Raw genomic sequence first — 18,089 nt, 5'->3', positions numbered from 1 at the left:
GGAAACAGGTTTCCTTTTCCTTTTTTCCTTAGCTTGGGGCTAGAAGAGAACCTACATTCCCCTGAGGACACTGAGCCCACGTCAGCTGGTGGAAGCACAAGCTGGTTTGGAGTTATGTGTTTTATAGAATCCAAACTTATTAGAACTGGAAGATGGCTTAAAGAACATCTAGCCCAGTGCTGTCCAACAGAATATCCACCGGGGTAGAACATGCTTCGACTTTCCTGTCCAATTTGGTGGCCTCTAGCTGTGGTGGCTCTCAAGCCCCAGCAGACTGTGGCTAGCACGACTGAGGAACTGAAGCTTTAATTTTATTTAATTTTCATTAGTGAGAATGTAAATAGCCGCATATGACTAGTGGCTACTAAAATGGATGGGGTAGTGCTCTTTGTTTTATTTTATTCTTTTATTTTATTAATGTTTATAACAGCAGTCACTGACTGAGCAACTGATACGCGCCAAGCGTTCTCCTGGGTGCTTTAAATATGTGATCTTGTTTAATCTTCCGAGGGCTTCCCAAGTAGCTCAGGTGGTGAGAAATCTACTGACAATGCAGGAGACCCGGGTTTGATCCCTGGGGAAGGGCATGGCTCCCCACTCCAGTATTCTTGCCTAGAGAATCCCATGGACAGAGAGCCTGGTAGACTACAGTCCATGGGGTCGCAAAGAGTCAGACACGACTGAGTGACTAACACTTTTACTTTAATTCTCTGAGCAATTCGGTTTCATTCCATGTTCCAGATGAGGAAACTGAGATCCAGAAAAGTCGAGATGTCAGTATGGGTCAGCTACAGTCACGCGCCTGCCACTCTTTGTCCTTAACTGACAAGTGTCTCCAAAAGTTCTCTTAAGTTCTTTCCCTCCCAGGTCTCACTTTCTCTTTCTGGGATGTCAGGGGAGCTCACGGTGATTTTTCTCAGCACACAGAGGTGGAGAGAGCAATGACTCTCTCCAGGCACAGCCATTGTGTGCTGGCTGGTTCCCCTGGTGGCCCTTGTCCCCAAGCTCCCCTTGTATCTTTTCTGCAGCAGACAGCAATCTGGGAGAGCCCCTGTCTTCCAAGCCCTGAGCCAGTTCCCCGCGTCCATGGGAAGTTCCAGACTCCTTGCTCCCGTCAGGAGGAGGTGCTCAGAGTTTCCCACAATCCATCTGTGTCTGAGGTGCTCAGAGTTTCCCACAATCCATCTGTGTCTCTGCTGTTCCGCTTCAGGAGAGCCAAGCAGCTGAGCCCTCCCGGCCGGCGAGTGAGGAGTGGTGTTCACACTGGGGCTTTGCTCCCGGCTCACCTGCCTTTGCATCTGCACCACGTGCAGCCCTGTGAGGTGGGGACCTCCTTCCTCCCAGAGCAGTTGCCTCGGCCCGGCCCTCCTGCGCCCATTGATTTACTGCTCTCTTCTCCACCAGACAAAGCTCTGCTCAGCAGACTCTTAGCAGAGCCTGGCTGGCTGGTCAGAAGGGAGAAGGGAGAGGCCCCGGAGCAGATAGAGCCCGTCTGTCAGATCCCCTGGGGAGAGGCTTCATGGCTGAGCTCTCCTGCCTCACTCCCAGTTCAGCCTCCCGGAGCAGAGCAGCATGCCCCATCCTCCTGCCGTGGGCAGACCGCTGGCCACAGATCTGGCCAGACGGATCACAGCACCACATCAGACAAATCTCAGCCACCCCCCCACACAGCCGTCCACTTCCCGGGTGTGAGGTGCCGGCCAGGCACAGGGGCACAGAAGGCCCAGGCTGTGAGCGGTTTGTGTGCGGCTGCCCCTGCACACCTCTGCACTAGCCAGGTGTTGTGGGACTCACGTTTTTGGGCACCTCCGACCCCACGACACACGTCGCCTGTGGCCCTCAGGGGTTCGCAGTGAGGGGGTGTGACCTTCATCGCTGCGGGCCTTGCGGAGCCAGAGTCCTTCTCCCGAATCGCGAGCCTGTCTCCCTCTTCTTCTGGAGGTGAGGAACTCAGGCTGGAGACGTGGCGGGGACTGGGGAAAACCAAGGAGATACGAACTTTGTCTTGTTACTGTGAGTGAGTGAGTGAAAGTCGCTCAGTCATGTCTGACTCTTTGTGGCCCCACGGACTATATAGTCTGTGGAATTCTCCAGGCCAGAATACTGGAGTGGGTAGCCTTTCCCTGCTCCAGGGGATCTTCCCAACCCAGGGATCGAACCCAGGTCTCCCGCATTGCAGGCGAATTCTTTACCAGCTGAGCCACAGGGAAGACCCTTGTTACTACAGCTGAGGCAATGAATCTCAGCTCCCCTGACTTGTGTGGGCCTTGCCTTGCTCGCAGGCCAAGGACCAGAGACCACGTGAGTTTAATGTTTTCCTTGTGTTCACCCCTTCAGAGCATCATCACCTTTATGCCTCTGCTGTCTAGTCTGGTAGGATATTTAAGCCCAGCAGAGTGGAGCGCTAAACAGGCCACCACTCATTACTACTGTTTCATTCTTAAAATGAGGAAACTGAGGCACAAAGCAGCTTGACCCTTGTAGATTGCTGGGTTGGGAACCAAGAAGGCATTTATAGCTTTTCAGGGTGTGGAAGGAGGGGGCTAGCCCAGCTGCGTTACTCTCTTAACACTCACTTGGTACCCTTCTTTCCCTCAGGGTGGGTGGGGTGACTGCTGTCTGCGGGATGCCAGTACCAAAGCTGCCAAACTAGGAAGGGGGAGGCCTGGAAATGGACAGCTGGGCTGCCTCAGTGTCTGGAGAGTAGGGCTCAGCTTTGTTGGGCGAGGGGAGGTAATTAGTTACTACCCTGCTCGTTGCCTCTGGGGCCTCTTCCCCGTTGCTGACCGTAGGGGAAGCAGCTTAGAGGCTGAGAGGAGGGGACTGGAGTCTTTCCCCTCTGTTCTGTCTGGTTTGGTGGGGCCCCCAGGGGAGGCTGAGAGAGGGAAAATGTGTACCCCTTTTTCGCCTTCTCTTCTCCCCTCAGCGGGATGGCCAGAAGCACAGGGCCAAGGAGTGCGAGGAGCCGGGGAGCCGGGTTGCTGCAGCTCTCTAAGCTGGGTCACGGTGTATGGAGGCAGAACGCCTCCCAACCTGCTTGAGACAGCTGCTTTTTTATTTCAGTCTTCTATTTTGTTATTTTTTAAAATTTATTTTTATTGAAGTGTAGTTGATTTGTAATGTTCATTCTGTTATACAGCAGCGTGATTTGGTTATACACACATTCTTTTTAAAAAAATATTGTTTTCTATTATGGTTTATCATAGGATTTTTTTTTAATTGAAGGATAACTGCTTTACAGTGTTGTGCTAAGACAACTTCTGAGACCAGAATCATCGTTTTAATACCTGAAAGGGCTGTCAGTGTTCAGACAGTGAAGCAACAGTCATCCCAGGAATGACATTTAATAATTTATCAACCAGAAAGGACACAGGCCTGGAGTCCTAGATGGCCCTAAGACACTTCTGGATCACACAGAGGCGGGGAGGGCCTGTTATGAAAGTACTGAGATTCTTCCGTATTCGAAGAGTAGCCCTTTACCAACTAGTGTGGAAGAGTCTCAGTATGTTAATAAATGGCATGGTTATGCTGAATATCCACCCTGTTTATTTTTCAGAAGACAGATGGAAGTCTGTAAAGTAAAATAATCAGTTTGAAGATAAGATAATGCAAGTTGAGACAGAAAATCAGCATGAAGATTCCCCATGAATTTCCCCTGAGTACTCCCCCTCTGCCAGACACACACACACCCACCCACTGAGACGCACCTTCACGCACTCACACACACACAGCAAAGCTGTGTGCTCAGTCGTGTCTGATTCTTTGTGACCCTGTGGACTGTAGCCCACCAGGCTCCTCTGACCAGGGATTATCTCAGCCAGAGTGCTGGAGCGGGCTGGCATTTCCTCCTTCAAGGGAGACATGCACATAGTGAAGCATTACCCTGCCTCAAGGGCACACGAGGCTCTCCTACCCATGCCTGCAGTCGTAGGCTTTCCTGCCTCCTATTCTTGAAATAAAAGCAATGTCCAGGCCCAGGTGATGATACAGGAGAGACCACGGAAGGACATCCATATAGGATGGCAGGGAGGAAGCCTGGATCTGGAGCCCTGATTTGTGACTTCCATCCCTTGGCTACTGAGCCAGCTTTTCTGCTTGCTACCTGAGCTCGGGGCCAAGCTCAGGTCAAAATTGCCCCAGTGCTCCATGTCTGATCATGACAGGGGAGGAAAGGTGTTCTGACTCTTTGGGGCAGTGATGGGGCTGTGAGGACAGGCAGAGTTAAGTGGGAGAGAGCAAGCCCGGGTCTTCTGTCCTCGCTACTTCCTGCAGCCCTGTAGCCAGCTTTTTTTATGTTCCGAGCTTACTTGGGGAAGACACTCTCATCTTGCCATTTTGGAAATGACTGTGCACAGGAGGAAGACTGGAGTGAAGGCAGGGAGGACAGAGAACAAGCGCAAACACCAGGCTGACAGCCGTGTCCCCCGAGACCGCACGGCTGGTGTTTTGATCTGTTGGCAGCATTTCGAAAAGACCCAGTGTCTCGTGAAGGTGCCTTTCCCCCTTGCAATACCTCCAGGTCTGACCCCCTTCGGCCTCCTCTTCGTATGGCTGCAGTAGGCGGGAGAGCAGTGGGGCTTGGGTGGGGAGAACTTGGCTAGGGAAGTGTACTTTTCCCTAGGAATGACGGGGGTGGGTGGGAGGGGGGGCCTCAGGAATCAGGCATCAGCATTGCTGGGAATGTGAACCAAGTTGGTTTTCAACTGGGACAGAAAAGTGGAGCACACGCAGCCCCTTGAAATGACGATGACGTCCAGCGGGGAGGTGGAGAGCGGGAGCCCGGCCTTCGCTCCTCTGCGGGCTGCAGAAGTTGCCCTGTGCGTGGACCGTGGACCGCCTCAGCTTGGAATTTGCGAGCTGGGGGAAGAAGGAAGTGGGAGGGGTGGGCTGTGGCAGCCCTCCTCCCCGCTCACCTCGTAGTACTCTCTCCATCTAATGAGCTGTAAGGCCAAAAGCCAGAGCTTTGTTGGGATGGAAAAACCTGGCTGGCGCTCATTCTCGGGAGCTCTGGGGTTGCAGCAGCTTGGTGTTTTGCAAATAACCAAGAGGAGCACGAGGTGGAAGGAGCTGAATGTATCTCTCTCGTTGTGTAGTATTTATCATGGTGGGAGCTGTCCATTGTGAGTGTGTGTGCGTGTGTGTACACATGTGTGAACATGCATGTCTGCAGAGGGTCCTGAGCGTCCGGGTTGCTTTTGCTGCTGTTGACTGCATGGAGCCGGCTGTCATTCCAGGTCACTGTGGATTCTTAGGGAGCGGTTCGGAGGTCGGTCAGCATACGGTTACCTCCGTGGTGATGCTGTGACTAGCGCCTGCGCTCAGAGGCTGCAGGTGTCTCTTGAACTGTAAAAAAGCCCAAACTAGATGAAGGGACAGTGCTTAGGAAAGGGAGAGGCCCTATCTCTTTTCTTTGTAATTTATTGGTTTGGGCACTTCTGGAATGCCAGTCCCTGCTATGTTCACAACCGTCTTAAGCCCGAGACTGGTTTTCATGTTCTAGCTCCAATACTTAGCATATATCTTGATTTGTTTTTAAGCAGAATAATATAGCCATTCTGTGCTATATATAAAATGTTTCACATTTTGAAAGTTTCTGGTTATTATTTCATAGAACTAGAAAGTACCTCCCTTGCCAGGGAAGCCCCTCTCGTGTTGGGCCTGGAAAGATCAGTCATTCCAGTTCTCTTTTCTGATGGCCGTTGGGACCGCCTTCGTAGGTACAGTGGGTAAGGGGACCACCTAGTGGGCAACTCAGGAGTTTAGGGATGCTCCTGCCCCCTTGACTGCTTGAGAGTCCCCCTTCCCTTGGGAGGAATTTGAGCAGTACATTTGGAGGTGGTGTCATAACCATTTGTCCTTGAGAAATGGAGGGCTTTGATGTCCTAAAAGAAAGGGAAGAGGAGAGAAAAAAAAAAAAAAAAAACAACTGATCATCACCTGTCTCTCTTTCCCTTTTTTAATAGTGTTCAGTACTTGGTAAGTTCCTCCTGGTGTCTAACCTAAGGAAAGCCTGTCATCTGTGTAGTTTAGTAGCAAAGGAAAAAGAAAAACTCCAGTCAGGTATTCTGTGTGCTCATGTAATCCTGAGGATTGCAGAGCTCTCACCAGACAGGGGGAACCCTTGGGCCTCTGTCCCTCCGCCTGCGCTATCTCCATGAGGCAGGAAAAGTCATTTAACTTGCAAAGTCAAGCAAAGGCTGTGGGAGGCCCCTGAGCTCAACTTGAAGGGAAAAGGGACATTTTTGCCTTCTAGTGGAAGAAACCTCACTTCTCAGTGCACCTCAACGCCTCCTCCTGTGCACATGAGCTTAATTTTCTTCCCATCCTAATGAAGATGGATCAAAGCCAAGCTATATAGTCAAGGGGGAGCCAGGCAGGGAAGCTGAGTGAAGGGGGTGAGGGGGCAGAAACGGAGCTGTTCTCATGGAGAGGAAGTAATTAATTTTAAGAGAGAGCAAAGATAAGGAAGCCCTTGGTAATAGAATGTCAAACTCCAAAGGCAGCTGGCTAAAAATTAAATCAGAGCGTAGGGAGTTTCTTTTGTTCATTCATTCATTCACTTATTCAGTCAACAAATATTTATCGGGACCTACTGTGCACAGGCAGAGATCCCAGGCAGGCACTGGGAGAGGGTCCAGCTCGCCATGACCACAGCAGGGCTCCAGGAACTGAATTAGGGACACGGAGAGGTGGATTTGCAAAGTGAAGCCATTTGTCATCAGGATAAAGCATTTGCAGAAGTACCGCTAAATGACTGAATATATTGACCTTTTGGATCTAGGATTAGTTGCTTAAATATCAGCCCCAGCTATATCCGACCAGCTTGTCTCATCACGGGTTAAATAATAATATTGTCTCTTCTACTCACTGATTGCATTGCTCTCTGACTGGGTTCTGTCTTCAAACCAAACAATTAGATTAGCTCCTCCCTTTCAGTGTCTGTTGGCGTCACAAAATTGCCGTAACAAGAGACTATGAAGTCAACAGAATGCCTGGTGCTGCTGAAAGGAAACCACCTTGGTCAGAAAAGATTCTGTCATCGGAAGATAAAAATGGAACAATATCCAAAGCTAAAGGAACTAAAATTTGATACCAAAACAGAACATCTCCAAACAAAAAAATATCTCGGCAGTGTAAGATAACGGTGGGTCTGGAGCATCCTCTACTGAAACCCTTCACAAACAGCCGAGGCACTCACTGAGACTGACTGCAGAGCAGGCTTGCCTGGTGGCAGGGGCTTGGAAGAGATGACCGTCAGAGGGCCCTTGCACTTTAAGACATGGAGGACCTCAGGAAAAGAGGAGAGGTGACCGTCTTCTATCTCTGGAGAGTTCAGAGTAGCGAATGAGGATGCAGGCCTCCTTGCCCCAAGCAGATCCGACAGTCTCCAGCTGGGATTTATCATATTGCATCTGGGCAGATTTACAAAAATTAACACATGATGACCCCCTCTCTGAGCCCCATTTGCTGCCCTCTTCCTCACAAGATTTGGGAAGAAGCTTTTCTGCCAGTTCACCCGAGCAAAGAAGTAAGTCCTCACCACCAGCTCTGGCTCCATGACACCCATGCCCACGCGCTTCACTTGCTCATCTGCTGGGCCACCCCAGTCGGAGGGTGAGTGACCTGGGCGACAGCCTGGGGTGGTGTCTGGAGGGGTCGTGTAGGGGGACGCCGTGGAGAAGCCTCATTCATTATGTTCCTGTCTGCACAGAAGAAGGCTGGGCAGGCTGAGAGCAGAGAGAGGAGACCCCGTCGGTCTCTGCTTCCAGCATCAGCATGGCACAACAGCCACACATGAATCCCGAGCTTCATTTAACCCTGTGCCCACGGGCTCAGAAGGGTCTCTCTGAAGCGAGTGGATTTCACCCGAGGGCCTGTGTTCTGGGCCAGGAGATGGGGCAGCAGGGAGGGCTGGCATGGGTTTCTGCCATGCAGATGGGGATGCAGCCCCGGACTCCTCCACCCTCCCAGAGACTCCGTGTCCTTCGCGCCACGAGGTCAGACTGCTTAGGAGTGGAACACCTGCGCTGTGTGCCTGCTCCATCCATCTCTCTGCGTTCGCTGTTTCTCCTCGGGGAGCTGAGCTATCATCCCCGACTCACTCATCCTGCCCCCGGCGCTCTGCCCAGCAACATTCCGATTGAATGCTGGGAAGCCACAGGCCCCCCTAGGGCACCCGGGCACCCCTGCCACCCAGAGAGAGGCCCTCCCCCTCCCTGGTGCCGGAGCCGGAGGAGGGAACCAGCAGTGCCCGCTGCCACCACGCGCTGGAGCCCGGCCGGCGCTGCGAGCGGGACCGGAAGACTCACTTCTCAGAGGGATGCTACGAGCGGGCTGGCTGCTGGGTCCTCTGAGGCTGCTGCACAGGGGCCAAAGCTGCCAACGAGATGCTGAAGTTTCGAGCCGATCGACGGGTCAGGTAGGGTTTCTGCAGCGGACTGTGAGCCAGGTGAAGTGAGAGCTGAGTTGGCGGGTCACTGGCTCTGGGGGCGTCACAGTGAGGGGCCCACCCCGTGTGACCTGGAGATCAGAGTAGTTAGGTCAATGGTTGCTGCATTGCAGTGCTTGTGAAGGGGATGCTGTTTTGAAATTGGTAGCGCCAGGGTGCGGTGAGGACGTCATCTGTCGGGGTTGCTGGGTAGGAGAGTCTAGGGCAGGAAGAATTCAGTGTCCTTTGAAAGACTTGTGCCGGCTGACAGCAAACTCTGTGTGGCTTCAGGGTGTGTGTGTGTGTCTTTCCGTCTGTTCATCTGTACCAGTGCCTGCAGGAAAGATTCCAGCAGAGCTGTCACAGGGAATGTGTACAGCAGAGTGGGCCAAAGGCGATGACTTTGGGGAGAGTGTCGGGGGGTGGGTGATCTGAGCTGGGAAATGGCAGAGGCCTTGCTGCCTCAAGGATCTTGGCTGTTGCAGCCTGCTTGCCCCCCACCCCCTCCCCGGGGCAGAGCCAGGCATGCTGGTGACTAGAAACAGCTGCTCTCCCTTGCCGAGACCCCCTGTGGTTAAGTTGAGAGCATCCTTATAAACCTGGGACAAAGGGAGGAATAGAGTTTGCGAAACAGAAAGTGAGTTATCAGTGTGATAGAGTTAGAACCCAGGCTAGACCCAGAGGGATGGTATGGGGAGGGAGGTGGGAGGGGGGGTTCAGGATTGGGAACATGTGTACACCCGTGGCGGATTCATGCTGATGTATGGCAAAACCAATACAATACTGTAAAGTAATTAGCCTCCAGTTAAAATAAATACATTTAAATTTTAAAAAAAGAAAAGAAAAAAATAAATTCCTCTTAAAGGGGGAAAAAAAAAAAAAGAACCCAGGCTAACTAGACAATGGCCAGACTTAGGGTCCCGTCTGGTAAGCCCAGGCTGCAAAACCCAGATTTCCACATAGGCTGTAGCCACTGCTCACTGGGCTTCTATCTACCATGTGTCTTTGGATTTGATCTGAACATGACTGGTTTGGAAGCTGAAAAAATCACCCGCTGATATTATGTCTAACTTCAGCAAACAGTTCGGCTGGGAAGTGTCCCAGACTATGGAAAGCAGCTCTCCGAAAGGTTACTTTACTTCTCTCATGCAGCTGAGGGGATGTCCTGAGGTCTCTTCCCCTTACTAGCTGACCTGCCACTTGCCAAGCAGAGCACTGACCCTTCCCTGTGGGAGGGCTTGGTGGCCTGGTATTAAGACCCACAAGCCCCAGTGCAGCCTCCGTGGGCTCCTGCAGACACCAGCCTCTGGGGGTGGACTGAGCATATCTGGGCTCTCACAGCCTCTCTCAAGAGAGGTGGGAAAAGAAGACCTTAAAATTCTCCCAGCACCCCCACTGGCTGCAGGCTTGAATCTCCTACTGTTTTCTTGCCAGGTGGTCCTTGGCTTGCAGAGTCCACCTCAAATGACCGCTACTCATGGTGTAGACCCTCTGCACCAGCCCCTCCCTAAGTTCTGTCTGCTGCCCTTCCTCCCCTGTCTCTCTGCAGAGCCCCCAGGGAACTTTCCTGACAGTCAGCCAGAAGAGCTCCAGCAGGGCCTCCACGATACAGCCCCACCTGCCTCTGCACAGACCCCGCCCCTGGCCCAGGTCTCCCTCTGCTTCCGGTGGGCCGTCTTTACAGCAGCCACTCCCCGGCCACAGTACCTGTTAGCCAGACGTGACTGCTGAGCCAGCAGCCACCTCCAATGCTGGACTGGTCCAAGGGCTCGGCTGCATCAGCTACTCCCTTGCCAGGGAGGTCCTGGACTTGGAGTGAGTGGGGCCCAGCCCGAGCTCAAGAATAGAAGCCCTGGATCTCTTGTTTCGTTTGAAGAAAGAAGTAGAACAGGGGAGGAAGAGGTCCAAGTTCACAAGAGAATTCTTTCAGCAAATGATGAGTGAGCAGTTTTATGCGGCGCCCTGGCTGGAGTTGTCTTGCTGAGGGTGCCCGCCAAACGCCAAGTCTTGACCATTGGACCCCTCCCCACCCCCCACAGACATGCCCAGAACAGCCACCGAGAGGGTTAAGTGGGCTTCTTTCCAGCCTAGGAATCTCTATAAGTAGTTAACACTGTCGGAAAGACAGCTTCCCCTCCTGACGGACCTGCTGCCGCTTCTGTAGCCCAGCCCTCGCTTGTCGCTTTCAGTCCTGCTGGAGGGCAGAGTGACAAGCTCCTGGAGGTCCCCGTGCCCGTCTCTGCCCAGGGCCCGTCCACCCTCGGGCCTGTGTGTCTTGACCACAGCTTTTCTCTCTCTCTTGCCTCTGCAGCCATAATGAAAGGCGGAACACATTTCTACACCCACTGACTGGCCAGGTTCCAGAGGAAAACAAAAAGTTTGACTTGAAAATGTATGTTTACTCCCTGCCCACTATTCGGCCTTTGCATCCTTGACCACCAGGAGCTGTGCAGCTGGGAAGCAGAGGGAATGGGGGGCAGAAAGGGGAGCACTCACCTCAGTTCTGAGGGCTGGAGACTTCTGAGGCCCATCTGGCTTGACACCCTTACCCCCTTTCCTGGAATCTTTCGGGGCCCAGGTTGATGCATCCCATGGGCTGAGCTCAAGGAGACAGGTCTGAGGCTGGCATGTCATTCACCCGGGCCTCTGAGGGGCTAGTGAGCTTCTGCTGTGACCACGAGAACCTTGGCTCGGTCAATGAAAGAAAAAAAAAGATAATTAAATGTCTCTCATGTCCACTGGGCCACCACGTCTTTTAAATTAGAAGGAGACGAAGTCCCAGAGTCACAGGGCCTAGGTTTTTAAGGTAACTTTTCAGGAAAGGAAGAGGAGAATGTGCAGAGCCCCTGGTGGATGGTCTCGGAAGCGCAGTGGGGGCAGCTGAGGCCCCCTTGGGGGTGCTGGGGGCCCTCGTTTGTGCTGAATGCTGGAACGGTGAACGGCAGGGTGGGGAAGGGGCGGGCAGCACCTGTTGTTTCCTGGTTCTCACCAGCCTCTTTCTTCCTTTCTGGTCAACTTGAAATCAGATCAGCTTTGGACATGTCCAATAAAGCAGGTGGGAAACGGCCAACTACCACCAACAGTGACCTAACCAACCACAGCATGGTGTCTGAGGTCCCTCCAGAGCGGCCCAGTGTCCGGGTAAGCCTAGCCGATCCTTGGAAATGTATCAGGCTGCTTGCTTGTTCCTGCAGGTTCCAAAGAGCAGGTGATGGGATGCAGGCAGTGGGGAGCAGGAAGGGAAGAGGGCTCAGACCAGAACCATACGGAAGACCCACCTCTGGCCTGGGGGTCTCAGCCTCAGCACCGCTAGCACTCGGTCTGGGTCGCTCTTCGCCGTGTGGGGCTGCCCTTTCACTGTAGGGTGCTGAGCGGCGTCCCTGGCCTCCGCCCAAGGTGCCCATCACCCATCCCCGACGACCAAAAATGTCTCTCGACATTGTTAGATATCCCCTGTGGGACAAAACTGTCCCACCCTCACTGAAAACCACCGACCTAGGGGGGCAGCAGGACAATAACTGATGAAGGGCCTGGCAACTGGGTGCTCAGAAACGGGGGAGGAAGGAAGAGAGTGTCAGGAGAAAGGAGCAGCCAGAGAAGGAGGTCGCAGAGAGGTCCGGTTGGAGGAGGGCTGGAGGTGTCCGTGGGGTTTAGTAACACTGGTAGCTGGGGCTCTGACAAGAGTAGTCGCAGAGCTGTGAGGAGAGCAGAAGGCAGAAACAAGTGGAGAGGCCTTCCGAGGAGATGGCAGGGTGGGCACGGGGCGCTGGGGAGTAGAGGCTGCTCTTGCTGGAAACGAGACCGTCCATGGTGGCACGGCCACACAGCGGAGGGCTCTCTAGTCCAGGGACTGGAGCTAGGTGCACGACAAGGATAAATCCTAAGAACGGTGTCAAGTTGGAAAGTATGAAAACTATAGTGTCGTTTATGTACATTGCAAACACATGAAAATAATTCAGCATTTTTATAGATGAGCTTGCAGTACCAACATATAACCATGGAGAAAGAAAAGGCAGCGAGGTCAGGGAGGGGCTCAACGGGAGGGGCTCAAAGGGAGGGGCTCAACGGGAGGGGCTCAAAGGGAGGGGCTCAAAGGGAGGGGCTCAAAGGGAGGGGCTCAAAGGGACGGGGCTCAAAGGGAGGGGCTCAACGGGAGGGGGCTCAAAGGGAGGGGCTCAAAGGGAGGGGCTCAAAGGGAGGGGCTCAAAGGGAGGGGCTCAAAGGGAGGGGGCTCAAAGGGAGGGGCTCAAAGGGAGGGGCTCAAAGGGAGGGGCTCAAAGGGAGTTTCGGCTCTATTTGTCAGATTTTATTAGGAAAGAAGACAACATGTAGTGGTGATTTAGTCCCCACTTTTCTGAAATGGCTGAAATATTTCAAAATAAAATCTTTAAAGAAACTTGACTATGAAGGGAAATGTGGGGCAGAGGGTGGCAGCTGTGAGATATGCAAGACGGAGGGAGGTTTTCTTTGTTTCCTTTGTTTCACGATGTTAAGGGCAGAGGGAAATGGCCCAGCAGGCAGTTTCAGGAGGAAGGGCATAGCCAGTGTGCCCTGTGTCTGCGGAGCCAGGAGCCAGGTGCAGAGGTGGTGTTAGCCCGGTTAGAGGAGGGCCCTCTTCCTGAGGCTGCATAGAAAGGTGTGTGAAGCTTGAGGGTGGGGCTAGGAGTTTAAAGACATCCCCGCCAGATGTTTTCAGTTTTTGCAGGAAAGTAGGAGGGTTTTCTGCTAAGAGTGGGGTGGGTGGAGGGGCATCGGGGGCAGGGCTTCAGAATAAATCCAAGGATCAGCGGCCAGCAAGGGACATTTGGAATATTGTCTGATAATGTTGAAGGGTCACCTGAGGTCCTAGATGGAGCCTGTGGCTCTGACTCACGGGTGGGTGTGGTTCCTCTCCAGCAACACTGCCTAGAAGATCGTTGCGTTGACTGGAGTTTGAGGGTTGCTGGGAAGCAGTGGCAGAGAGATAAGAAGGCCAGTTTATTACTGAGGGGTTGGCAGGGGAATGGCTGAAGTGGCTGCTTCTGGGAGCAGCTTTTAGGCTGCAGAGAGCCTGTGAAACTATGCCAGATGTCGGACTGAGAGAAAAGGGAGAGGCTTAAGGATTTTCATATTTTGAGGGTGATGGATAACTTCTTCAGATAGCTAATCTCTGCCACTGTGTGTGAGTCTTTACAAGTAAAGTAGAGAAAATAATTTCACTTCCCAGTTTGGGAGGTACTTTCTGATAAACCCCGGTTTCTTCTTTCCTTCTTCCTACAAAGTGTTTAGTAAGTGCTTGTTGATAGCTGGACACCTTGCTAGGCTCTGGTGATAATGAGACGAACAGAAGCTTCTCTGTACAGAGAGCTCACAGTCTAGAGAGGGGGGATGGGAAGCCAGCGGTCCCGTTGCAGCGTGACAGGGTCTAGACTGTGAGAATGTACAGGAAGGGGCAGCAGCGGGCCCTGGGAGAGCAGGGAGGTTCTGTGGGCTCGCGGTGCTGCGCTAGGCTCGGAAGGACGGGTAACGGCAGCGGGGCCTTCCAGGAAAGGCCTCGTGGGGTGGGAGAGGCCCACTCGGAGTCTGGCGTGACCGGTGGCAGAATTGGAGTTGCGTGGTGGAGCTGCTGAGAGTGAGCGACGGCCCAGCCGGGTCTTGTAAACCTGTCCTTGCATGCTGTGCTGAGGACTGGAATTCTCTTCTAAATGACGGAGCAAGCGGAAGTTTTAAGCAAAAGAGTAGGGTGATTAATAAAAGTGTAGTTCATGGCAGAGGGTAGCCAGCAAGAAGGGACGACAAGCCATGAGGCAACAGCAGCAGCAGCATTTGAGGGGAAAGGGTGGGCTTGAAAACCGCTCAGAAGATAAAGTCGCCAGCCCCGTGTGGAGGGTTGTGAGGAGTGCGGGGAGGAGGGGGCGCTGACAGCGGCGCAGGGAGCGGCTTCAGGCCCGAGGGGGCGCGGGCCATCCCCGGAGGAGAGCCGCGGAAGCAGAGAAGGGCGAGGTCGGTTACAAAGCGGGTGGCTTTGGTTTTGCGCTTATTCAGCCCTAGCTGGACTACTAGTGAGCAAATGGACTGGGCCTTAGATAGGGTTAGGGAGCTTTGGGCACTTTGCTGGCTGCTGAGGCGATGGATGTGGACGAGGTGACGCTGTCCGGGGGGCAGAAAGGCTCAGTGCTCTGGAGTGTCAGGGGCTGCGTGGCCTGGGTGCAGTGACATCGCAGGGGCCATTTCAGAAGAGGCGGGGGAGGCTGACGAGGAGAGGGAGGAGGAAAAGCGGCCCGTCTCTGAGGAGAAAGGGGTGGAAGGAGGGCAGGCTTTCCCAGGCAGTGGGCCGTGGCTGGAGGGGCAGTCAGGGTGTGTGCCTGTGTGAGAGACAGACAGATGGACGGCTGATTTGAGATGGACAGACCTGAGCATCTTTGCCGAGGAGAAGCCGCCAGTAGGGGAGGAAGAGACGAAGACACAGTTGAGAGATTATAGGTGAAGCAAGTCTCAGAGGAGACAGCTGGCTGGACTCAATGGCCTTGGAAAGAAGGAAAACGCTTCTTCTTTTGACCTTGTAGGGAAGGAGACAAGGAGAGTGGTGAGGGCGTCATTTTCTGGGTAAAAGGGTGTGAAATTGAGGAAGTGCGTATCTGACAGCCTTCGTTTTCTCGGTGAGGATCAGGCCCCACGGAGGGCGGGGTGGGCAGAGGGCAGGGGAGCGGTGAGGGTGCCCTGGAGCGGCGGGGAGCACCGTAATCTCCCTGCGAGTGCAGGGAGGGTGGACGATTACTCTGTGGTTTAGAGTTGCAGAGAAGATCAAGGAAAGGCGCTGGATGGGGTGCTGGAGAGTGCGGTTGATCTTCCCTGCCAGGGAACCTAGGCTTTCTAGGAAGACAACCAATGCCAGGAGGTAGCTGATGAATCACAAGAAAAGGGGAGACGTTCAGGAGCTGGGGGTGATGGTGGAAAGGCTGGTGTAGATGAGTGATGGAGTGAGAAAGCCCGGAGGACGGGGCGCTGAGGTTGAAAGATGGGAGTGTGAGAGCTGGCGATGCTGGCGGCGGAGCCTTGGGGGCAGGCCCGGTCTAAGGTATGGCCGTGGGGGTGAGCTGCTGGGGTGGGAGTGGACGGTTCTGGACTTGAGGAATCAGGGTGGTTTAAAGGCAGGCCACTGGATGGGCCGTTGGAGCCAAGAAATTGTCGCTGTGATCCAAGACTTAGGACAAAGCAGATGACTGACACCAAAACCCTTCGTCTCTGAAGGAATGGTCTAGGAGCTGATCATGGTGAGAAAGGCTAGGCGGTGAAAGGCCAGTGGCACTTCGAGAGGGAGAGAGTGTTGCCAGAACGTGGTGGTTAAGAATGGCAGTGTCCGTGTGGCAATAAGGAGCCAGGAGAACACCCGTCCATCCTCCCTGGTCTGTGGTGTGCTGGACGTTCAAGAATGAGTAGGACTCAGAGAGGATGGAGATGTGGGGAATCTACGTCCAACTGAGTGGGTCCAAGACAGCATTATGAAAGAGGCAAGGAGTAAGGCCAATAGGAGGAGGCTAGGCCGGAAGTGAAATGGGAAAAAAATCTTATTTTCTCCTTAAGAAAAACCACATCACAGTGAGACAGGTGGGACTGTTCTTTTGAGCCCCACATTAGTGATTTTAAAAAGAGTCAAAAAATTGAAAGCCTGTGCCCTTGAGTTAGTAACAGATCCAAGGTTCTCACCTGAGCTGCTTAACCTGAGGGCCCCTGGGGTGGCTCTGGAGAGGGACCTCTCCTGCCAAGGGCAGCGCCCCCGTGCAGGCGGGGCGGGAAGGAGAGGGAGAGAGTGAAGCCGGCTGCTGTCTGTCTCCCTAGGCCGCCCGGCCATCCCGAAAGGCCATCGCTTTCGGCAAGCGCTCCCACTCCATGAAGCGAAACCCCAGCGCTCCCGTCACCAAGGCAGGCTGGCTCTTCAAGCAGGTGAGGCCTCCTCTGCCATCCTGCCGCTCACAATGCTGCTTTCTCCTTATACCATCATTTCTCTGTACTTAGAAGACCCCATGTATACTTTGCTATGTCTTTCCTAGGTTCTATTTTGGTATATTTCTGTGAACGAATCTCCTGATTTTATAAAGGCTCCAGGAGGTCGAGTATCTTCCTAAAATCACAAAGAGAAATTAGCATCACATTTGGGAGTCCAGCCAGGTCTCCTGATGGCCAGAGGCAATGACTTTGAAATAAGTAGGCCCCCCACCCTATGAGGGTGATGAACAGGGAGGCCTGGCGTGCTGCGATTCATGGGGTCGCAAAGAGTCGGACACGACTGAGCAACTGAACTGAACTGAACGGAACTGAACCACCCTATGAGAGCAGCCAAAGGCTAGGTCGGCAGGCCCGCTTGTTACGAAGGGAGGGGTGTCTCCTCTGAGTCGCGGGGTCCAGTTCTCCTTGCTGACCCTGCCACAACCGCTGCCTGCCCTTCTGCTCCATCCCTCTGACCCTTTGCTGCCGCATTTGGCTTCCCTGGGGAGACGCTGAGGCCCAGAATCACAGAAGTAGAGGGTCCCAGGCAGTTCTGTAGTGTCATTCCCAGCCACTGAGGGCTCTTGGGGGTTGCCGGCCCTTCTTAGTGACAGAGCCTCAGCCAGAAGCAGGGTGTCCTTATGCTGAGCGCAGCCCTCTTTCCGCTGCATGCCCCCTCCTCACCACACCCAGCTCACAGACCCTCCTGTCTGTTCGCCCATGTGTCCTGCAGGCCAGCTCTGGAGTTAAGCAATGGAATAAGCGCTGGTTCGTCCTGGTGGATCGCTGCCTCTTCTACTACAAAGGTGAGCCTGTCCCTGGTGCTGGCAGGGGATGCCGAGAGCTAGTGCCCCCTCTTTATTATTCTGCCCTGTCACGGGGCTCTTAAGCATAGGGGTGCACACATCCCCTCTGTGCTCTCTGGCACCGGCGGGGCGTGACCGTGAGATGAGACACAGCTTTCTTGCTGACACACTCACTCACTCGACAGTATTTACCGAGCGCCTCCTGGGCTTCAGGCAGTTCTGATGGGTCGTGCGGTGCATGAACAGGACCGTCAGGTGGCAGGGGGTGAAGTCTGGCTGAGGAGGGCAGGAGAGGAGGAGGAGGGAGAAGAGGAGAGTGCCTGGCCACACTAGCAGCCCACCTGCTAACTGGACCTTGTATGTTGAACTCCCTCCTGCCCTACAGGGATGCATGGTCCGACCTGTGCAGGCCGGGTTTTTTTGGTCAGTTTTCTTCACTGTTGTATCCAGAGCACCAAAAACAGCACGTGGCGCGTGGAAGGCGCTCTGTCGATGTGCAATAAATGGTCATCCCCCAGCTTCTGCCCTCTCTGCCTGCCCCAATACTCACTCCCTTCCCTCCGCTCGAAAGAGGGTAAAGCTCTTGTAACTTGGGTGCAGCGGCCTCTAGGAGGTTATTTTCAAAGCACACACAGCAGCAATTTGTCACAGAGGGTAAGTTGCCCTCCCAGTGGAGGAACTGGTGAGGGCTGATGACCTGTCTGGCTAACGCCTGGGCGCTGAGGAGAGAGAAGGGGAAGGGATGTAGCAGGCGTGGCTGTCTCCTTCTCCTGCATGCCCCAGAGTGGCAGGGATCCGGCTTCTCCCGGTCTCCTGGGGGCAGTTCAGTGGATCATTAACTTTGGCACACAAAGGTTGTACCCAGGGACCCCTCCCTGCTGTTGCTGTGC

At 53.8% G+C, this 18,089-nt stretch overlaps 1 protein-coding gene across 14 annotated transcripts in view; it reads left to right on the top strand.

Moving 5' to 3' along the window:
* The window catches only part of PLEKHA6 (pleckstrin homology domain containing A6), a 143,073-nt gene that overhangs the window by 86,681 nt on the left and 38,303 nt on the right, over positions 1-18,089 (top strand). For 13 of the 14 annotated variants that reach the window (XM_060396004.1, XM_060396000.1, XM_060396003.1 and 10 more), the window contains 4 exons: positions 10,740-10,820; positions 11,455-11,569; positions 16,247-16,351; positions 17,127-17,199. In XM_060396004.1, coding sequence (XP_060251987.1) covers positions 10,740-10,820; positions 11,455-11,569; positions 16,247-16,351; positions 17,127-17,199 — 374 coding nt within the window. Of the gene's footprint in view, positions 1-6,936; positions 8,420-10,739; positions 10,821-11,454; positions 11,570-16,246; positions 16,352-17,126; positions 17,200-18,089 lie in introns of all 14 variants that reach the window. The other variant, XM_042256922.2, reaches the window with a different exon arrangement.

This window comes from Ovis aries, chromosome 12 (assembly GCF_016772045.2).
Source record: "Ovis aries strain OAR_USU_Benz2616 breed Rambouillet chromosome 12, ARS-UI_Ramb_v3.0, whole genome shotgun sequence".
Taxonomy (NCBI): domain Eukaryota; kingdom Metazoa; phylum Chordata; class Mammalia; order Artiodactyla; family Bovidae; genus Ovis; species Ovis aries.
Note: the sequence above shows the minus strand (reverse complement) of the source record. Positions and strands in the feature narration are given on the sequence as shown.